This window comes from Triturus cristatus, chromosome 10, assembly GCF_964204655.1.
Source record: "Triturus cristatus chromosome 10, aTriCri1.1, whole genome shotgun sequence".
Taxonomy (NCBI): Eukaryota; Metazoa; Chordata; class Amphibia; order Caudata; family Salamandridae; genus Triturus; species Triturus cristatus.
In genome coordinates this window covers 227,201,300-227,223,905 of record NC_140593.1, presented here as the reverse complement: position 1 = coordinate 227,223,905, position 22,606 = coordinate 227,201,300, and the positions used below count along the sequence as shown (strand labels likewise).

Genomic DNA, 22,606 nt, shown 5'->3' with positions numbered 1-22,606 from the left:
CCTCTTCGGTCATTTCGATGGAGCTGCTCCTTGAAGATATACGAGCATTGCGTCCCTTCATGGAAGAAACCAACGCTAAGTTGCAGATTCTAACTGACAATTGGACTTCGATGGATGAAAGAGTGTCATCGGTGGAGCGGGATGTCTCCTCTCTTCAGGACTCTGCAACCAAGGTTACTCATATGCATGCGCAGATCTCTTCTCTCCAGAAGCAGGTGGAGGACCTTGAAAACCAAAATAGGCGCAATAATCTTCGCCTTTACGGCCTGGTGGAGGGTTGCGAGGGGAATGATCCCATCAATTTTTTCAAATCTTTTCTTCCCAAGCTTCTGCATTTACCTGAAGATACTTTACTCAATATACAGCGTGCCCACAGGCTTGGTCGAGCTCCGTCCTCCCTTTCCACGCCGGCGAAGCCTAGAGGTGTAATAATGTATTTCCTAGAATACACAGACTTGTTGAAAGTTCTGTTAGCAGCTAAAGCCTCTCCTCGTCTTACATGGTCGGGCTCCACCTTTTTCTTCGCACAGGATTATGCCAGAACCACTGCAAATCGCCGCAAAGCCTTCTTGGACATGAGACCTGATCTTCGCTCCATTGGGGCCAGATATGGTCTTTTTCATCCCTGCCTATTTAAAGTCACCTATAATAATAAGACTACGACATATGAGGATCCTACGCGACTTCGGAGTTTCCTGAATTCTTGTGGCCAAGCGGATATGGAGCTCTCTGCTCCTTCCTCATCTCGCCCACCGTGATTTTTTCTAAAGATGTACTATGATACTCCAGATTGCTATGTCTGTTGATTTTTCAAGTTCAGCTGTGTTTTTTCTTTTTTTTTTAAAGTTTGCATGTTCTCTTGACAAGTTTGTGTTTTTCACTTTAACCTTCATTGCTAAAGTTTTGGTTCCTTCATATGTCCTATTCACTGCTTGTTTCATGCCTCTGCCATGAATCGTCACCTAACTTTGTTAATTTTCTTCCCTCACAGATCAATGTTATGCGTTCCGTCTTGTTTTCTCTGGTTGGACGTTTCACCGACCCCGAGTACCCTGCCTTCTCCAGTTGGCCCTACCTCCCTCCCCTCATCTCCACGTGCGTTCCCACCTGTCCCTGTCCCTGCTCGTGTTTTCCCTATCCTGCCCTCTGTAAGTATTCTTCACTCCTTCTTCGATATGTTTGACCTTGTTTTGTATTTCCTTATTTTCTTCTCTTCCTCAATATTTTTAGGTTTATTGGTGTCATTATCCTCATCGCTGCTTTTTTCCTTTTCTCTCTTTCTCTCCTTGTCTCTCTTCATCGCTTATTGGTTCCCTTGGTCCTGCCTCTTTTTCTTTATATATTTTACTCCCCTGTTACTCCATCTCTCCCTTTATTCATATTCCTTTACCTTTTTGATCTTGTTCGTTGTTCACTGTCATCGGACCTTACTTATCAGTATATCTGAACTTCACTATTTTTTCTCACTGTTCTCTGTATTTTCTTGGCTTTTTTTTATTTTTATGGCATTCCTGAGTCTTCTTTTTTTTTCCTCTTACCAGTGTTCACTTTATCTCTTCTTCATCCTCATTGCTTTTTTTCTTCTTCTTTCATCTTACTTCTTGTGAGGCCTTCTCTTGTTGTTTTAGCTTTCCTTTGCGTCATTTTTTTTTAAATTAATCCTTAGTGTCAGTTCGTACTGTGTCTTGGAACGTTAAAGGTCTTCATTCTCCCATCAAGAGACAAAAAATTCTCTCTCACTTAGCCAAACTGAATGTAGACATTGCCTTCTTGCAAGAAACTCACTTGTCTGATATTGAAGCTGCTAAGCTCAGAAAGGGTTGGGTAGGGGCTGTGTTTTCTGCTCCTGGTGACGGTAAGAGGAATGGTGTAGCTGTGTTGGTTCGCAAATCTCTCTCTCATTCGCTCCGGACTTCTGAGTCAGACTCCGAAGGTAGATGGTTGTATGTCAAACTTTCCTCGAAGGGTATCCCCATTTCCCTTCTCAATATTTACGCACCTACTGGTGGTGACCCCGCCTTTTGGCACACAATGGCCTCCCGTATTATTGAATTCATTGATGATAATTTTATTCTGGCAGGAGATTGTAATCTACCCTTGGATCCCTTTTTAGATAGACACTCCAAAGCATTATTTATCCCTAATAAGTCCCATAAGCTCTTCACTCAAGCAATATTCCAACACAAGCTCATTGATGCTTGGCGTCTATGCAATCCTACTTCTAAAGAGTTCACGTTCTACTCCCCATCCCATCATTCACAATCACGCATTGATTACATCTTTCTTTCACACCACATTTCTCAATCCCTTACCCACGCTGATATTGGTCCCATCTTATTTTCTGATCATGCTCCTCTTGTGATTAACTTTGACATTTCACCCAGGCCCACTGGACCAAAAAGGTGGCGTTTTAATAATTCTTTACTTCTCGATCCCAAATTTACCAATTCCTTTATAAAATTCACAGCAGAATTTTTTGATATTAACCCCTTCAGTGCCCATGACGAGATAGTCTCGTCATGGAGCGCGGTTGCGCTGTGCCCATGACGAGACTATCTCGTCATGAACCCCGCCCGCTAATGAAACGCCCGGCACAGGGCGTGGAAAGGGCGGGGCACTCAAGGGGTTAATGATACACCCACTTTGCCCAAACACGTTATTTGGGACGCTTACAAGGCTGCTGCCAGGGGTTTCATTATTGGTCATGTGACCAGGAAACTTAAGGAGGCTCGCAAACGCACTACCGATCTTCTCCTTAAAATCAGAAAGCTGGAACATTCTTTTTATACTTCCCATTCGCAGGAAAGTTTGACTACTCTTATTGATGCCAAGATGCATTTTAACAAACAAGCCACCGAGGATGCTTCATTATACTTATTGAAATCCAGTTCAAAATTCTACGGGGGTAAGAACAAAGCGGGGAAGGTTTTAGCTAATTATTTAAAAGTCAAGCAAAACAAATTGAACATTGAGTCTGTTTATGATGTTAATTCTGTTTTAAAGCACACAGATGTTGACATTTTAGAGGAATTTTCCCGTTTCTACTCCACACTCTACTCTTCTGAAACCCATCCTACTGCCCACTCTCTTGCTACCTTTTTATCCAAAATCCATGCACCTCCCCATTTCCCTGTCGATTTATCTGTTCTTGAATCACCCATTTCTAGTTGTGAACTATACACTGCTCTCCAATAACTCAAGAAGGACAAAGCCCCGGGTCCGGACGGATTCACAGTTGAATTTTATCTGCATTTTTCTAAACTACTTTTACCCAGATTGTACTCCCTTGTTGATTCTTTCAGGATCAATGGTGCTTCCTCTGGCACGTTCTCGGATGCACACATCTGTCTTATACCAAAAGAAGGGAAAGATACCCAGCATTGTAAGAATTACAGACCAATCTCTTTGGTTAATATCGATTACAAGATATATGCTAAATCCCTTGCCATAAGATTAGACCCCTTCCTTCCTGAATTGCTAGGCCCTGAACAATCTGGATTTGTTAAAGGCCGCTTCATCACAGATAATACTAGACTTCTGTTTAACGTCTTGTCCAAATCCCACGGTTTCACGACTCGCTCGCAGCAATTGCTTTAGACGCAGAAAAAACGTTTGACAGAGTAGAATTGACCTTCCTCTTTTCCGCCCTCAAATGGTTTGGATTTGGTCCTAATTTTATCGCCTTTATTTCCTTTCTATATTCCAGTCCCAGAGCGGCGGTTTATGCTAATGGACTAATCTCTCCCTTTTTCGACTTAGGCAGAGGAGTTCGTCAGGGTTGCCCCCTTTCCCCCTTCCTTTTTAATTTGGCTTTGGAACCCTTTCTCTCAAAACTCCGTCAAAACCCTGATTGCACGGCTTCCAAATTTCCCAAACAAACGTCAAACTTGCTGCTTACGCAGATGATATTTTACTCTTTATGTCCAAACCCGTCACTTCTATTCCCGCGTTTCTGGCTGAAGTTCACGACTACTCCCAAATTTCTGGTTATAAGTTGAACAATGACAAATGTGAAATTTTACCCCTTACAAAATTTACTTTTAAACCTGATTTTGCTGCGTCCAACTTTACTTGGAGCCCCTCATCTATCAAATATCTTGGTTTACACATTACCCCCTCCCTTCCTGACACTGAATCGTTGTGCCTTAATAAATGCATCCAGAAACTGTCCGACCTCACTTCTAGATGGCACCCGCTTTACCTCTCCTGGTGGGGTCGCCTTGACACGATTAAAATGATGCTCTCCCCAATAGTCCTTTACACTATCTCCAATATTCCAGTTCCTATTCCCACAAAATTTTTTAGGAAAATCAATACCATTCTCTCTTTATTCCTTTGGTCCGGCAAGAAAGCACGCATGTCCTTACTCAGATTGCGACTCCCCAAATCAGAAGGTGGGGTCAACTTTCCAGATTTTCCTACTTATCACAAGGCATTTCTTTTGCGACAAGCCTCCCTTTGGTTGCGAGAACCTACTGAGTCTTCCCCCTTATGGCTTGTCATTGAACGTCTTTCTTTATCCCCCTTTACTTTCGCTGAGTACCTCTCATTTTCTCGTAAGCCCCAGTTTACCTCCACTCCCATTCATAAGTTTACTACCAAACTACTTTTAAGCGTTTCCCCAGACCCTCCTTCTTCTGTAGCTGAATTTCTTAACACCACCATCTGGTATAATAAAAGTATCCTCATCAACCACAAACCCTTTTATTGGAAATCTTGGAGGCACAGGGGTCTGATTTGGGTTTCTCAACTCTTTTCTGGTTCTGATTTCTTACCTTTCCCTGCTCTTAGCCAAACTTTCAATCTTCCTCATTCTTTTGCCCGTAAATATCTTACGCTAAAGAACGCAGTTATGCCCACTTTTGCCCATCTTTCTAATTTCCCCACCCACCCCGACTCTCCCAATTCTGCCTTGCAACGCCGCTCCTTGCTGAGTACCCATCCCACAGCCTCCTCAATTTACCACTCATTCCACAAAACTCTCACTCCTAGACCAAAATCCAAGGTAGAGGAACAATGGGAGTCGGAGTTTGCTGTCTCTTGGCCCACTTCTTTCTGGGATAAATTGTGGATCAAGCTCCGCAAGTCATCTAGAGCTGCTTCTCTCACACAAACCCTTTTTTTCATTTATAACAGACTTCTCTTCTCACCCCATATGTTGAATAAGAGGTTTCCTTCAGTCCCTGATCTTTGTTGGTCTTGTTCGACACCTAAGGCCACTCTTTTTCACATGCTTTTTTCTTGTACTGTTACGCACAACTTTTGGAAACAAGTTTGGACCCAAATTAATGCCATTTTTCATACTGCATTCCCTTTCTCCTTTGTCAACATTTTCTTAGGAAGTCTCTCTCCTTGTTGGGCAGATTTTGATTCTAATATGCAAATTGTTGATTTGTTGATAGCTGTTGCATTCCAGCAGATCACTGTCAATTGGAAAAATTTCTCTAATATTTCTTTTAGAGCATGGTGGTACAATGTATGTTACAATCACAGACTTGATACTGCTTTCGTCTACCCCCTTAGTCTAGCTACAAAGCGACATAACTTATGGCTTCCTGTGACCTTGTACCTAGATATTTGTGCTAAACGTTCCTCTCATTTGTCTCCCATTCAGCAAGAGGTCTCTAAACCTCCTTGATTGACCTTTTTGTTCCTTTGCATTTTTCTTTTTTACAAACCATTTTATTGCATATTGCTCCCAGTACTGTTTTTTCTCCTATAGCCTCAATTATTTGTTATCTCCTAATTTTTTTTATTTTTTTTTCCCACCTCTTATTTGGATGCCATGTTTTACTTTTTATTATGTATTGACACCTTTATTTGTCTAATAAAGTTCTTTTGAACTTAAAAATATGATTCTCTGAGACCTGATTCTAAGGCGCCAGGTTATGTGGATGCGATTGCTGGTAAATTATGTCAGGTCTGTCTTCCCTAATGTCTAACTATATAGAATGGAACTTGTCAGATTTATAAAATTAGAGTCCATCTCAAAAGACCTTCATCTCAAATTTCTCTGGCCTTGTTCTTCACCTGCAATATGTGAATAAGCCCCATTTAAGATTTCCGTTATCTGAAAGAGCAGCTGACTAGTTATTAAAACATTCTCTTTCAAGATCGTATTTTTTTCAACTGTTCCTGCATGGGTCACTGCCACAGAAATTTGCAGTTCAAGTTCCATCACAAGTCCAGTCAAAAATTACAGACCCCTCACTTTTTTCTGATCCCTCAATTGCTCAAACCATCTCACAAACTACTGAGTGGGATAAATTAAGCGAGCAGAAAAGAGGGCGGATACGCACTATCCTCCATGGCACAATTCTTACTGAATATCTCAGAAATAATATAGCACCCAAGGGTCTACTAGTCACAAATGCTCCCCGCATTTTTCTAGATGACGCACAATTCAGGAAGGAATGGGCTCAAATCGCCTGGCACTGCACCAGGGATTGGTTGGTGCTAATTATTAAAACAGCTCTTAGGCTCTCGGAGGCCATAATGGTAGAAATTCAACTAACGGAAACCCACTTCAAAACAACACTAATTGGTTATAAGAAACGGCTCGACGAACTAAATAAAGAAATGAATGAATATAAAGACTCTCTCACTCATTCCAAAGCCCAGAAATTCCAGAAGGATCTGGCGAAATGGTCCTATGTACGAGCATACCCTTATACCAGCCCAGATTACATCCCACCAACCAAGAATGACTACAGAACTGACAGCTCACTTGATGGTTCCACTGCAAGTGATTCTAGCAGCGACAGCTACAAGGCTCGTCAGAGGGGGAGAGGAAGAAATAGACGACAACACAATAATCAGACCTGGCTTCCCTACCAACAACCACCTTTTCAACCCCCTCCGTTCCACCCGATGATGGGTTGGAACCCCGGTTTCTTCCCACCTCCACAGTTCCAACAGAACCAATACCGCCCCCCTTTTTTAGAGAGGGGCAGGAGAGGCCGGGGCCGAAGAAGAGGTTCCACTCAAGTCCACTGGCAACAAGACGAAGTGTGGGACAATACGAGGAGCAAGGCTCAACGAGCAGGCCCCAGCAATCAACGAGTCTGATTACGAACCTTTCGTCAGTGACACTCACGGCCGACGAAACTTCAGTCCTGGAAAAGGGGCTGGGCTTTATACCCACAGCCCGTTTTGATCGCTTCAAACTAAGATGCGAACTTTCGAATTTTTTCAGGAAACTGAAGCTCAAGAGCTTCTTTGAAAAACAACCTCTAGATAGCACCCAACCCACGTCGAGCGACACAGGATTTAAGTTTAAATCTACCTTTACCCCTCCTCCTTACGCTATTCCGCCTGAAATCATAGCATTTGAGCAGGCAGTATCTAACGACGTTGAAGCTTTCATCGAACCCAATCGTTTCAAGAACATGAAGGCTGGCGAATTTCAAGCCTTACTTTCTCTACAATCAAATACCGGCATCGTGATTAAATCAGCAGACAAGGGGGGCGGAGTAGTTATTCAGGACTCTGCTGCCTATGATAGGGAATGCAGACGCCTCCTGGACGATCCTATTAGCTACACTCCCCTGACTACGGATCCATCCTTGGAACTCCAAGGCATTATTCACGATTTGGTAGAGGACGCCGAACTTAAGGGCTTTATCACCAAACAGGAAGCAACTTTCCTTACTACCAGTGAAGGCACGATCCCTTACTTCTACACCCTGCCCAAAACACATAAGAACAGGACACCCCCTCCTGGCCGCCCCATTGTGTCCGGTATCGGTTCATTGCTTGAACCCCTGTCACGTTACTGTGATTTCTTTCTAAAACCTCTTATCCAATCTACTAGCACTTATCTCAAAGATACTAAGAGCCTGTTAGCACTACTTCAAGGGATTGTTCTACCAGATGATGCATCTTTCTTGGTGACAATGGATATAGAAAGTCTGTACACCTGTATCCCTCAGGACGACACCATAAATGTCGTGAGGCGCACTCTTGAATCTAGCAGCTGGAACTACACCACCCCACGAGACTTCGTTGTCAGCTGTGCTACTCTCGCATTAAAAAAGAACTTTTTCGAATATAAGGGAGACCTTTTTCTGCAGACAACGGGTACTTCAATGGGCAGCACTTTTGCGCCTTCGGTAGCCGGGCTGTATGTGTTCGATTTTGAAAGCAAGTTCATCCTAGCTCAAAATAACCCTTTTTTGTCAAACATTTTCTTTTGGAAAAGATACATCGACGATGTACTGATCATTTGGCAGGGCTCGGAGGAATCCCTCAAGGATTTCTTTATCTGGGTAAATACTTGCGATCCTCATCTGAGATTTACCCACACACACAACAAAGATGAGATGATTTTCCTGGATGTGGTCATCACCAGAACAGGCAACACCTTGCAAACCAAAACTCATCACAAGCCCACGGCAAAAAATAATTTGTTACATTTTTCCAGTTACCATCCTCGCCCATTGAGGGAAAACCTCCCCTTTGGCCAATACCTTCGTCTTCGTCGAAATTGCAGCGAAGTTTCTGTATACAAAAAACAAGCGCAGGATCTTACTTGGAAACTGAAAGCCCGTGGCTACCCTGACAAGATCCTCTCGAAGAGCAACAAGCGAGCCCGTAACCAAAACCGTGAGGCTCTATTGGAAGACCATGTGAGAGATGGTCAGGATTCCCTACCTCTCACTTGTGTGACCACCTTCAATGCAGCATCTAACGCAGTCAGTAAGTCCATCAGGAAACATTGGAATATCCTGACAAGCAATAAACACAATTGGGAGAAACCCTTATTCTCTTATAAAAGAGCGAGAAGTCTGAAGGATGCTTTGGTTCATACTCGCCCAAAAGCACTAAACAAAGATCAGCATCTGTCTATCACCAGTGCGTGGGGCCTTCCCCCTATTGTTGGCCATTACCCTTGTGGCTCATGCAGTGTTTGCCATCTGACTTCCCCTTCGAAGTATCTTGAACTTGAACAAGGAAAACAATGGGTGCAGAGAAACCATACCAACTGTAATTCTACAGACGTGGTCTACCTAATTACCTGCCCCTGCGGACTGAGATATGTCGGAATGACAGGCAGGAAAATAAAACAGCGCATCTGCGAACATCGCAGCACTATTCGCTGCCGCAAACTAAGCACAAAGCTGACAGAACATTTTCTAGTGGCCAACCACACAACAAATGACATGAAGTGGTCAATCATTGAGAAACTGAAACCTGGATCGAACACCCAGCAGTTACTCTTCGAGAAAGAACAACGATGGGTCTATCGCCTTTCGACTCACCTCTCTGGTCTAAACGACAATATTCCGTGGAACTCTGTCCTCAAAAACTGAAGTGCGGACCTAATTTCACCAACCCAGGATAATACCCTGATGGCCTCCGTGCAGCATAGTCTACAATCTCATTGTATCTCTCTGCCAATCACCCGCAAGATCAGGGGGTGTGTCTCTCTCTGTGTCTTTCACCATGATTATCTCTAAGACAGCTAACATATCGGTGATCTTCTTTTTGACATAAGATCTACTTTTGTTGACTTATGATCAATGAATGCTTTTTTATCACGACATTAACTACAACATACCATCCACAAGCAGATAGTTACTAGCAGCCAAAATGAGTTATCCCACATCGGGTCAGTGGTTTCGCTGTGAAAATGCACCACCCGACTTAATGTTTACGCATTTTTTTCATATGCAGCAATCATATGTCACCACAGCCCTTAGTCTCTTTTGAACACGGCTCAGAAATCTAAAGAAAAATGTTCCCCTTCCCTTCACAAGAGCCGATTCCCTATTGACGTAGGCATGGGAGCACGTCCGTTTCAACACACTCCTTCCCATGACATCACGCGCTGACGCACGTTGTTCTAATCACGTGACGGGATCCCGCTAGTACTTCTTCCGGGTTCGCTTTACACTCACCAATATCCGGGCCGAGTAGGACTGAACCAGGTATTTCGCGGGAGTGTGCGAGCATGGAAGTAAGTGGAAATCCTTTTCTGCCACATCCCCGTGGTCCCCTTGCAGTTTGCTTAATAGTATCTAGACAGATAAGGTTCTCCTGTTTATCTATCCCTACAGATACTATAGCTCACTACCCCCCTCTCGGACCCATGACGCAAACAGTACCAACTTTCTGAGTAAGAGGTTCTTTTTTCCATGCTGTTGTTTTTATCATTCTTTTACTGCTAGTCATGCACTGGAGCAACGGCGCCTGGCAAACACTACGTGCGCTCGTTTCAGCATGCATTTCACTTGCACGAGTCTGCTACTCTTACGGCATACATAACGGCTAAATAGCCATTTTCGACTGCACATCGTTTGTCGATCTGTCAATATACTTATTGATTTCTTCGCAGGCACAACTAGTGCGTAGGACCTTAAGGATACATGTTGATATATTTATAGGTCCTCTGTTTCTCATAGAGCACTACACTCTACTGTGGGCGTTTCTTAAACCACAAATTGTTATTTGACACCCACCCCCGCTCCACAGCACGGGACTACCAAATTATGTGTTCACCTGAATCACGTAAAGTATAACAATCCAAGTGACAAAAAGTGTTTGTCTCTATATGTCTTTATGTGTGTTATGTCTGTTTTTCTTTTACAGGCGTTACTAGCCCCTGAATTGTAGGATGGCTTTGCGGTAGAACAGTGAGTTTTACCGCCCAAACACCACTGGTTAGGGTGCACCTTAGCGTGTGCATACCGCCGTGGTGTTCTATATGGTCCTGACGAATGCTTAGCCGACTGGGCATGTTAAGCAGAAACATGTTGACCACCCCTTAATTCGGACGAGCCCTGTCTTACCTAACTGTCCGGCTCTTGTCCAACTCACTTGTTTTTATTCGGTCTCTGGTTTACCAGGATTAAATTGGTTATTGGTTAAAACCATTCACCTTTTAAATTTCACTCCCTTTTCATCCAAAAACCAGCTCCGCTGTAGTTCAGGCGTTGCAGCACACCAGAGAGGCACTCGGCCTCTCTGGTGGGAACCCGATGATGAAGCATGTCACCAACTAGGTTGGTGAGTGAGGGTTCTTTTAACACATTATTTTGGTTTTTGCCCACGCTGTTACTCTTTGTTTGCTCCTTCCCCTGTTCACTCTTTTGTTGTTGATTTATTAAGCCAGGGGGATCAAGAGTGATTTTCCCTCACCCTCTCTTTGTTATCGTGTGATTTAAAAATTACAGATAGCCATCAGCTGCTCCCTCAGCATTGTGAGATTTAATGGCAGAGAAGCCCATACCATAACCAATACTGTCAACTGAAGCAAAGGCCGTGGCTGTGACAACACCATTTTAGGAGAATAGTTTATGAAAGGCAGTTGTCGTATTGAGTGTTAATCTTGACCTCTCATCCAACCCTTTTAAAAGCTATGATTTGGTGGCCAGGGTAGACTCATTTTGGGCAGTACATAACCCTGCATATTTTCTGTTTAAGCAACTGTAGAGTATTAGTGGACTTACTTGGGTCCTTGCTGGACTCCTGGATTCACCATGTGCTGTCATCTGGAAGAGCCTCAAAAGAGTACCTTAAATCTGTTCACGAAGAGGTTAGTAAATAAGAAGCAAGAGCAAAGTGGCAGCAGTTCTCCAGGAACAGGTAATTGAGGAAACAACTGCAAATAATTCTGGTTGGTATATCCAAACCATGAACCCCCTGACCTCTGTTGCTGGCCTCATCAATCTCATCCTTATTGTAGTGTTCATTAAGCTCATTCTCCCAAGGCCCCACCAGTTTCCTACTATAAGCAGCTGAGACTGCACACTATGTTAACAAGAAAAAAGCAAACAGACAGCTGAAGATTGAGGCAGGGTAACTGTATGAGCAGACGAGTAGCCAGGCAGGTCAGAAAAGTAAGCAGAAGACACTATACAGCAGGACAGGTCTCCTACTCTGAAAGTCATCGCAGACTCAGGGAGGCCATTAAATCGGGCTGGCTTGGTCTCGCTTAGGTTATATGGGCTGAGGAACAGGATCCAGCCACATAAAAGGATTCCATGACTAAACAACATTATTCCCTGCTGAGCTCTGCAAAATCTGCAACAAATGAAACAACCAAGAGGTTAGCATCAGCAGTCAATGGATCACCAGGTCACTCAGGAAGCATCTTGGAACACCCCTCAGCAGACAGGCCAGTCAGTAAAGGAAGTTAGGTATGGAAAGCAGCCACCTATGGTGGCTGGGACAGCCAACGAGCTGCCATTTTTCCAGTTCAACCAACAACATGGAGTGAGTATGACCCATTATACGTGGTGTGGCTGTGCTGTATTGATTAGAAATGGTGGAATGGATTATCTATAGTACCTGTTGAGACACCTTGTCAGCCTTCGAAGTACCAGCGATTGCACTGGATAAAGGTTCGAGTATGGAACTCAAACAACTCACTATGGTGAGAGCTGCAGAACCGGTTGAACCAGAGGGGAAGCATATAGGTATGCTAATTCATTGTAAATAGATTGGGAAATCTCTTGGCACTCTATCCACATAAACATCTAGAGAGTTTACAAAGTATATGTGGACCACATAGTTTGATTTCCTGAGAGAGCACCCTATAAAAGGCAGCAAGCAATAAAAGTGTTTACTATTTTGAATTTCAAAATTAAGACAAGGCCAGTTGATGTGAGTGCTGCCCAGAAGCCTGCTTGAAACAAGAAGATACTTTTTCAATTTAAAAAACTCATTCAGATAGCTCAAGATGAACTTTGGAAATAGTTGTTTTGCTTGACATTCAGTGAGATTAACTGGCACATGTGTACATGATCACCATTTAAACTGCTTTAGAAACGGTCAGTGGATAGTCTGATCACAGTTGGACTTTTTGTAGGATGTATCCACACCATATTGTAAAGGGCTGCAATAGATAATTAAGGGCGAGATCCGTTTAATCTCTGGCACGGACTCAGGTTCAGGCTTGGTCCTACACATTTGTATAACAAACATAGCACATGTCTAAATATGGGCAACCCTAATGGTTAACAAACTGATCCTTTCCCAAAAGTCAATAATGTGTTATGCAGTAAAGGCTTGGAATGGACTGCAATCACTGGCTGTTTGCCATAGGGCAGCACAGCATCTGTGGTTGAACTTTGGATCACACGTGCCCATCACAAGTAAATATTCACCATTAATCATTCTCGCTAGCCTGAGGCTCTTCCCCATACCAGCACCAGCACAAAAAAGCAGAGCTATGGAGTAGCTGTCAGTTTAGAACGATCTTTCCCCTCGTAGTCACTGCTTTTATAAAAAGCAACACATTTCAAGTGTTATTGCTCTGAGAGAGCTATCACTCATTTAAACAAATCACTGATTGGAAAATTGATCACTAGTGCTGGCGCAGCTGCACTTTTGCTACGTAGTATACACATCGCTACCCTCAAAATTAATCAAATGAAAGAAATGGATCCCTATCAAACTCACAGTAATGGTACTCTACTGGATCCCATTGAAAACCAAGGAAACATTTCAAAGTGTTCCATACTATACAGAAAACATCTGGAACCAGGGCCGGGATGCCTCAATAAATTGTCCGCCTACTAATGCTAGCAAAACATATTAATTTGCTTTTACATAGTGCTTAATGGTGCAGTTTGCAAGTGTTTGGATAACAGATGCAACACTTGATCAGCTCATTGGTACTCACTTTATTAAACTAAGAAGAGTGAAAGGCCATGTTTGACAACAATCCTCATCAGGTGTTAGTAGTCACTGCCTCAATCACTGAGCCATCTTGCTAGCTTGTAGGTCTGTTATCAACCAAGGCCCAAACCTCCTGATAACCAAGACTGAAAATGGGGGTAGATGCTAGAGACATAATGAGGCATGAGAATCTGGCCAAATTACCTACTTTTCAGTAAATGTCTCATATCACTGAGAAAAAAACTCAAGACATATTAAAAGGAATCCTAAAATAGAAGTCCTTCAGCACTTGGGGTGAGGCTTCATCGACTATATCTACTGCCAACTCTTTATGATCTGCATTGCAGAACATTGAATATGGGTCACCTATGACAGCCAAGCACCTCAAGCAACTACCATGGCTAACCCAACCTATGCAAGTAACATTTTGCTCTCAATTTTATATCCAGCACAATGTACTGCTTAACATAGCCCTCTGAACTGGACAAAGGAGAAAATATACCCAGATGCATAATACTGCAATAAATAAAATACACATATTGCAAGATATAAACCATCTTGGAAGAATACATCTTGTAGCATTAAGCATGTATTTTTAAAGTACTCACAATCTTTATTGACATGATTTGCAGCTATGCAAATGACAATCGGAAATGCCCGTTTGAGTGCAAGTTTACAAGCTTGGCGAGGAGATGTGACCCAACGGCTAGAGCTGCCGACTTTGGAACTGGGGAGCCAGGTTCTAATCCCAGCCTCTGTTCAACATACTGTGATTCTGGGCAAATCGCCTAACCTCCCTATGCCCTAAAACACGTGTAACTTCTGGGTTTTCATGTAAAAATGATCAGGTACTTGTGTAAAGCATTCTGATGACCTTGGGCCAAGTCCACGCTATACTCAACTTCAAAAATAAAACAGTAAAAATGCACATCAAGCTCCCACAATAAATCCCTGCAAAATATATTCAACATTTGATGGAATGATAAATCTCCCAACAAGCTGAAGTTTCGGAGCTTAAAGACTCCCATGTGGATATTCCTGAACAGTTTTACACATACCAATGGTCAAAAACATTTCGGTTTCTTCTCAACCATCCTGAATTAACTTAAAAAGTTACAGACTAATGTATCTTGATTGGTTCCATTACTTAAATGTCATACCTGGGGTCTTTCTGGAACTGGTGAAGCAGCTGCAGAATCAGCTGACAAAACCTCAGCAGTGCTGCTAGTCTCCGCCTTGTCTTTAGGCCGTCGCCCTGGCCCCTTAGGATGTGGAGTACGATCTACCTTCTGCGGTGTTCGCGTTTTCTCCTGGCCTTTGGTGACTGCCCCCACAACTGGGACAGACTTCTTGGGTTCCTTAGTTTCCTTTGGAGTTCTTCGTTTAGGGGGCATCACACAAATCTCAGATTTTGACAGGAAAAAGGTAGCAAATGTCCAGCCAGCAACAAAGTAGTTCCTCAGTATTTCTCAATTTTGGTTAGCTGCTATCAATTGATTCTAGTCATAAATAGTCAAATCCTTTGAGGTGGCAGTTCCAAATACACACCTTTAGGACTTTTGTGTACACATATTTAATGCAGTAGAATGAATAATCTCAGTCTCAAAAGAGAGCAAAATAAAATTGATATAGTTAGCTAAATAAATTGCTTGGTAATAGGGACTGGCATTCCATGTACACCCTGGCTTGCCTTTCTTTGAGTTATAAGAAATAGTAATAGTCCAATCCTGGGTTTGGGTCTTGAGCTTCATCAGCATATATTGTTTAGTAGTATTACAAAGTGGATGCCTTGTTCAATTCGGAAGCAGACACCAGATGAGTTTAAATCTGTAATGCAGGAATAGAAATTAAAGAAAGTTATATTATCTTCAAACGCAAGATATGGATTGCCGCCAATATTGCTATTTACTCTCCAAGGCTTTGAAATAGCTGTTGTATTATTTTCTAAGCAGCGGGGAAACATTTGTTTTAAATTAAATTTAAATATGAATGTTTTATTGTATCATTTATCTAGAATGTGGTCCAAACAACTCACTCTTAGAATACACATTAATATGCACAATGTTTGATCAGGAAAACATTCCCAAAGTGCAACTGGTATACCCAGACATGCTATGCGTACTGTACTACTTGACTCACGCTGCATCTCAGTGATGAAGCTCTCAACAAGAACAAAATTGGTCTGGGGTTGCCTGAGCAGCCATTCAGAGGGCCTGCGGACATCCAGTTAGCACTGCACTATTGCTAGTGGAGGTGGACCAAGTCTAATTTACATATGACTGAACTCTGGAGTAGCAAGTGGGGAAACAAACAATGGACTGGAATGTGTAATCAAGCTGTTGCCAATGTCTGGGACTTTTGCAAGCATTTGTTGTTCTCTATAATGGAATAATGGGCCCTATTCATGTAGGGAAATCTACATGTGCAGATCTCTGCACCCATAGCTTTCTGACTACGCCATGATGGAAATCGCTGGAAGCTATTCACCAGGCAGAGAGTTCCACCCCGTAGAAGCATGTGTTCCACCTACTTACATTAGAATGGAAGTTCTTTGACTGAAATTCTAACTGTAAAGTTAATAATAGTAGTGAATGTATCAAATGAAAAAAATCAATTTATGTATGGTTTCATTTTTCTTTGCTGAAATGTCATCAGTGCTTTAAAACTAATGTACACCATATCTGATTTGGGGCGTGGACCTTTTTAAATGTCTAAGCAACAACTTGCATTACTCTTCTATTGAAGTACCTTAGGACAAACCACTTGACAATGATCTCATTCCATCTATGAGTGAAGGAGGGCATGCGATCCCAGGAGAAAACCTTATCTTATTACAAGCTGTCAATTCTGCAGCAGGCCTCACTGAAGAGGAGACTGCTGACCGCACATGAAGACACCTCAAACAACACTTCCCAGCTGGCCAGCAGGCTCCTTCCTAGGGATCTCCTACATACCTCTCGCTCCTAGCTAAAAATCCATGTATGCTCATCCTGGCAATGCAAGAGCCACATGCAACCACCCATCATTCTATACGTTTATGGGTAGTCTGTTGGATGTGGACCTTAGGCCCTCCTGTTGTTTCTGAATTACATTTGGTTGGCATTAGGACTCTGCACACTTTACCACTGCTAACTTGCTTTTCCACACTCCTTAAAACATGGTCAAATTGGCTTAGTCCATAGTAAAGTAGTATTACATGTTCCCAGGGCCTGTAAATTAAATTCTATTAGTGGGCCTGCAGCACCTATTGTGCCAACCACCCTAGTAGCCCTTAAAACATGTCTCAGGCCTGCCATTGCATCCTGCACACAGTTTTAAAACTGGCAATTCAGCTTGGCAAAATAAACTTTTTCCAGGCCTAGACCTCCATTTTTATTACAGTTAAGTCACCCCTAAGTTAGGCCCTAAACAGCCCTCAGGGCAGGGTGTATTGTATTTCAAAAGTGGGACATAAGTTTTACATGTCCTGTAGTAAAAACACACTGAACATTGTTTTTCAGTACTGCAAGGCCTGCCTCTCCCATAGGACGACATTGGGTTACCTTGTTACATTTAATAAGTGCTAGCTTTTGGGAACAGGTAGGAATCGGATTATTGGTCTCCAAAGAATTGTAATTTAAAATCCTCTTTAATGGCAAAGTCATATTTTAAGTCACACTTCTGAAAATGCTACATTTAGAAAGTTGGTATTTCTTGTCCTAACCTTTTGATGCCTGCAGTCTACATCCTTGGTCCCATGACTAGGTGTAGTTGGCAGTTGGTCTTTGTATATTGCTCCCAGAGAGTGAGATAAAGGGAATCTAGGTGTTGGCAGAATGGGTCACTCTGAGTTAACAAAGCAGAGGAGCGGTCACCTACCACATTTGTACATCACAAAGGCTTTGCCTGAGCACTTTCCCAAAGGGTTTGTCACTAGTCTTTTGTAACCCCAGACAACTGGGGCCAGGGCAGGGAGGCAGGACATTCCAAGCACCTCTGGGGGGTGGAAACATCTAGAAGCTTCTCCTACTTAAAAGTATAAATATTGGACCTCAGACCCCAGCTCCTCAGTACATATCTGGACCAGTGGAAGACTCAGAAGAAGGACTGAAGTGCTTCAAGAAGGATTGACACTCTGCTGCACTGCTGTGCTGCCCTGCCTTAAACACAATACCACCAGAGTGACACCAAGGGCTAGTTGGCTGGCCTCCCGATCAGAAGCCTCAGGGACATAACAGGATTCCTCCATCTTGAACCCAGCACTTGGACTCTGCCAGCTGTGAATCCTACCCTCCCAAGTGATGCCACCCCAGTGCTAGACCCTTGGCACTGAATGTGCACTGCCAGCCCCAACTGTGGTCCCATCAGACCCAACTAATGGACTGTTTTTTTCCCCAAACGTTTAGTTTATTGATAAACAATTTCCTGTAACCAATGACAATAGAATAGTGTGAGTGCCATATATTGTCAATTACGAGAGTGTTACTCAAAAAAAATGTTTTCATTTAATTTTCTACACATCAAATCCTACTCACTGTGCAAGGAACGGCAGCTTATCTTTTATGAACTGTATTATTTCCAATGTAGGTGAGCATAAATGAATGCAAAAAAATGTTAAGAGTGGCCTTCACCACATTGTGCTCCAAGCATTGTATTTTACACTGGTATCATACAAGCATTGCCAAAACCTGTCATCTAAAATACTCCCTTTGATAGAGGAAACGATAATGGGATACATTTAATTCGAGCCTTATGCTTCTGCAGTCTTTTTGAACGCAAATCGGACAGAGGCTTACTGAAAGATTGGGCTATTAGTTAAAAAGGAGTGGAGTCCTTTAGAAGTAATAAGTCAACAATTGACTGTTTACTGGGAACAAAGAACCCCATTGTAGCACTTTACTCTCAAAGAGTCGCGAAGCAGAGCAGTTCAAGACCTACTCAGGGGAGGGGGTGTAGACTACAAATCCCAATTCACTGCTACGCAACAACACCCCAATAAATCATTATCCAGTCAGCAATTTGTCTCTATGAAAAGTGAAAGTACTTTTATTACTCACGCACATTACTAAATATTACAGACTTTTATATGAAAATATGTCCATCAGGTAGATGAAAGTACCTTTTGTGACACCCTCATATCACAATAATCCACTAATAGGTCCTGCATCCCTATAACCACAATACCCAAATCTATACACCACCACTATACCACAATATAAGGGGGTGTCAGTCTAGGTAAGGTAGGTCTCCTGGCTTTGTAAGTGTGTCACCAGATTAATAAAAAGCAACCACATGTAATGTTTCAACATTACATCAATAAGTATGACATTAATCATCAATAGTATTCACTATAGTGGTACACACAGCATTGCCAATGTCAATGTCGACAACAAAACATTTTCAACATAAACATGTGTTACAGTCTTTCTTCACATGTAAAAAGCCCAAAATGCACCCATAGGACCAACCATAAGTTAACTTGTACCCACATGCCAGAGCCCAAAAGCTGTACCAGGGTCAGCGACTCAATCTCCTGGGAGATGTATGGTTGCTTTCATAGAGACTCTTGTGGGGTGCCGCTGTGCTCTCTGCACAACCACAACATGTCATTACATTGTTGGTGATGCTACTGACCATTATGGGGCACCACAGGATGAAGGAAATATGGAGATTATTCCCCTTGCAGGGCATTATTGGGAACTCCTATGGCTCTTTTCATGAATATCTGAACAGCGGCTATGCCCACTGTTCTTCGTTCAAAGCGTCTTCACGTCGCACAATATTTTTAAGGTCTGTATGTCCTAGTCCCACCTGGGACACCCACTTGCCTTTCTCCTTTTTTAATTAGAGGCAGTAAGGGGAGCCTACTCCTGCACAGTGAAGCCAGGTATTTGCTTCTACTCCCACTGTGATAGTGGCAAGTGCTTCCTCTGCTCCTGCATGCAGGATAGAATTGCCCACAGTTCTCTTTCTTCCCCGCCCCCCTGAAGCACGTATGTTGCTGTTGCAAGCCCTCCTTGCCCTCGTTGTGGTCCTGAGGTGTAGGGTCCCTGGAACTGCTTCTGTTGGGTCTGCCCCTGGGGGATGGTATCCCTGGGGGCATGATGAATTTGGGGACGGGGCTCCATGCACGCACCCCTCCCCAAGGAATTAAAGAAAGAAGTAGACGTATTTCTGGAGGGAACTTCCTCTCTCAGTGCTAGGGAGAGGGGTGTTGCGTAAGATGGTGGTGTTACCTAGGTTGCTGTACTTTTTAACGGCCCTACCGGTGTGAATCCCCAGAGGACTCTTCTATTAGCTGGACTCCCTGGTGACTGCATTCATATGAGGTCCAGTGCGAAGGAAAGTGGCACTGTCCACACAACAGAGACCGGTGAAGAAAGGCGGATTAGCTGTACCTGAATTTGAAGCTTACTATCTCGCAGTGCAACTCCAGTGGTTTGCACAGTGGATGGCAGGCAGATAGAACCAGGGCCGAGAACCAGGGCCCTTTGTTCCAGAACTGCATAGACTTACAGGGGTGTAACTGTGAACAAGCCACCCTACGGAGGAAGATACCCGGGGATTTTAGGTGTTGGTGGAATTGTTGTCTTCAGAAGACTGGTCACTGAGTCCCGTACTTGCCTGACCTGCCTCTCATTTTACTCACAGCATTAATCCAAGGTGGAAACTGGGAGGACTGATGGAATGGGTGGAGGCAGGGGCAACATGAATGGCAGACTTGTTTGGAGAGGGGCAGCTCCTTCCATTCGAGGACTTTAGAGAAGAGTTTGACCTCCTGCAGGACCACTTTCTCCTCCACAGTGGTGACGATGGCTTTCCATCAGTATTGGAAAACAGGCCTATAATTGAACTGAAGCCCCATAGACATACAAGGCAGTAACATGCATATATAGGGCAATAGGGGAAGATGTGCTCCAACCATTACAAACACTACGCACCAGTTGAGAGGTAACCCTGGGAGCTCCTATCCCTGAGGGACATTGGGCGACATTCCTTAAAAGAGTACCAAAGGTGTCCAAGAATGCCAGATTTAAACTGATCAACTTTTATGTAATTCATAGGGCGTATCTCACCCCCGACAAAATTAACAAATACTTTAGTGTGAATGATGCAGCGTGTCCAAGATGTAGGGACATTGGGGTGGATCTCATGCATATGTTGTGGTGCTTCCCCTCCCTGCAGAATAACTAGGAAGCAGTAACAACTGTGACCACAGAGGTCATAACCAAGGAGGTCCCCTGCAACCCTGGCCATTGCTTGCGGAGTTGGTTCCCACATACGTCCAAAACAAAATTCAAGAGTAGATTTCAAGACCTTGCTTTTATACTGGTGAAGAGGGAAACCGCTAGACACTGGAAAGATCCAAGGGGTCCACGTGTGACCACATGTTGTAGAGAGCTGAGCTAGATATAAGGGGAGAGTGCTGTTGAGGGATGCTAGGAGGGGAATAGAGACAATAGATATGGTCCGTGCATGGGAAGCACTGGCAGATTGTTTAAAGGATCCAGGTCACTGGTTCCGTCACTTGGGTGATCCCCTTCCCCATCATCCTCTACAGCAGGAGAAGCAAATTAAGAGGCGGATCCTTGATACCGTGCATCCCAGCCGAGACTGTGTTTGTTGGAAAGAACCTACATAAAAGAAGAATATGTTAAATTGGGACACAACTAATTGAAAGGGGGTAGGGAGGGTGGTTTAGCTGGTTGGGGAGTGTTTAGAATGATGTTAGATTGAGTAAGATAATGAAGATTTACTAATGTGGAATGGCCAGTGAATGGCAATGTCATTGCTGTAAAACTCTATACAATTTGTTTAAAAAAAAAAAAGGCTGCCTTCTACATCAAAATTATTACGTAAGCATCTAACAGCTCTTCACAACAAGTAAAAGCAAGAAGTAAGCACAGTAAGTACTGACATAAATATCTCAATAGCAGATCAACAAGCAGACAGCACAGAAATCACAGTACTTCTCTCCCGTAGTCCCACAACAGGACAGTTCAAAGAGGACTCACTTTGAACTGATCTCCATTGAGAAACTTTCAGGCCTCTTCATATCACTGAAACCCACATCACATTAATCAAACCTGCAAGTCCTGCTGATGGTGATTTGGAGACCTGACTACAGAAGGTCCTGATCTGGCCCACGACCAAGCACGGGTATCGATTGCACCGCAGGGTATTGCTACGGCATATGGGTGACTGGACGACCACCTAGAACGTGGATTGTCTAACGCATGAGACAATAGACAGATGCCACTGTCCTGAGGAGACCCATGGCTTTAATCTGTCTTGGTCAAAATGTCAACATACCATACGGGTTGTCTTTTACACCAATGTCAAATGATGACTATGTGGACATTAAACTTATTGGTGTGTTATTGTGTGACACATTGTCGTTTTGTTGTGTATATGTGTATATATGAAAATACGGTCATGCACTGAGCACTTTCTTGCATCTTCCGCACAACTCAATGGAATTTGAGTTTGTATTACGAATTATGATTAATACAATATCATCAATCAAATTAAGGGCCTCCAGTTTGAGGAAGCCATTCCACTACTGTTGCCCATTGTGATTAATTATCGTGGGTGGATAGGAATTTAACCCACAGGATCATTAGACAATATAGATCAGATCTGACCCAGGTTCCACTCTGGGTAGAAGGGTCTGTCCTTGTCAGATATTCGTTTTACTCAACATAGCCATGAAAATGGATCAGCTTGTGGAAATGGAGTACAAAAACACTGTTAACGATGACCTGCACCCACAGGGACAGGATGGAGTAAGGGTGAAAAAGCAAAGAGTTCACAGAGTAACAGTGACACATTAAAACTTTTATGGGGGGGCAGACATTCACAGCACAATTTATACTGCAGAACTAAATTTGAATGATTAACACCCACATCTATTCATTCCTCTGATGCTGTACAAACTAGCGGAAACAACATAACACCTTTTGGTCAAGTATTCGGCTATGACGGTCTGATAATAAAACGTGAG

The 22,606-nt window shown here is 43.1% G+C and overlaps 1 protein-coding gene across 2 annotated transcripts in view; it reads right to left on the bottom strand.

The window, feature by feature from the left end:
• Positions 1–22,606, bottom strand: part of DYNC1I1 (dynein cytoplasmic 1 intermediate chain 1) — a 1,604,297-nt gene that overhangs the window by 1,504,520 nt on the left and 77,171 nt on the right. For both annotated transcript variants that reach the window (XM_085630867.1, XM_085630869.1), the window contains exon 2: positions 14,784–15,450. In XM_085630867.1, the coding sequence (XP_085486993.1) occupies positions 14,784–15,017 (234 nt within the window). In that variant the 5' untranslated portion in view covers positions 15,018–15,450. The remainder of the gene's footprint in view (positions 1–14,783; positions 15,451–22,606) is intronic.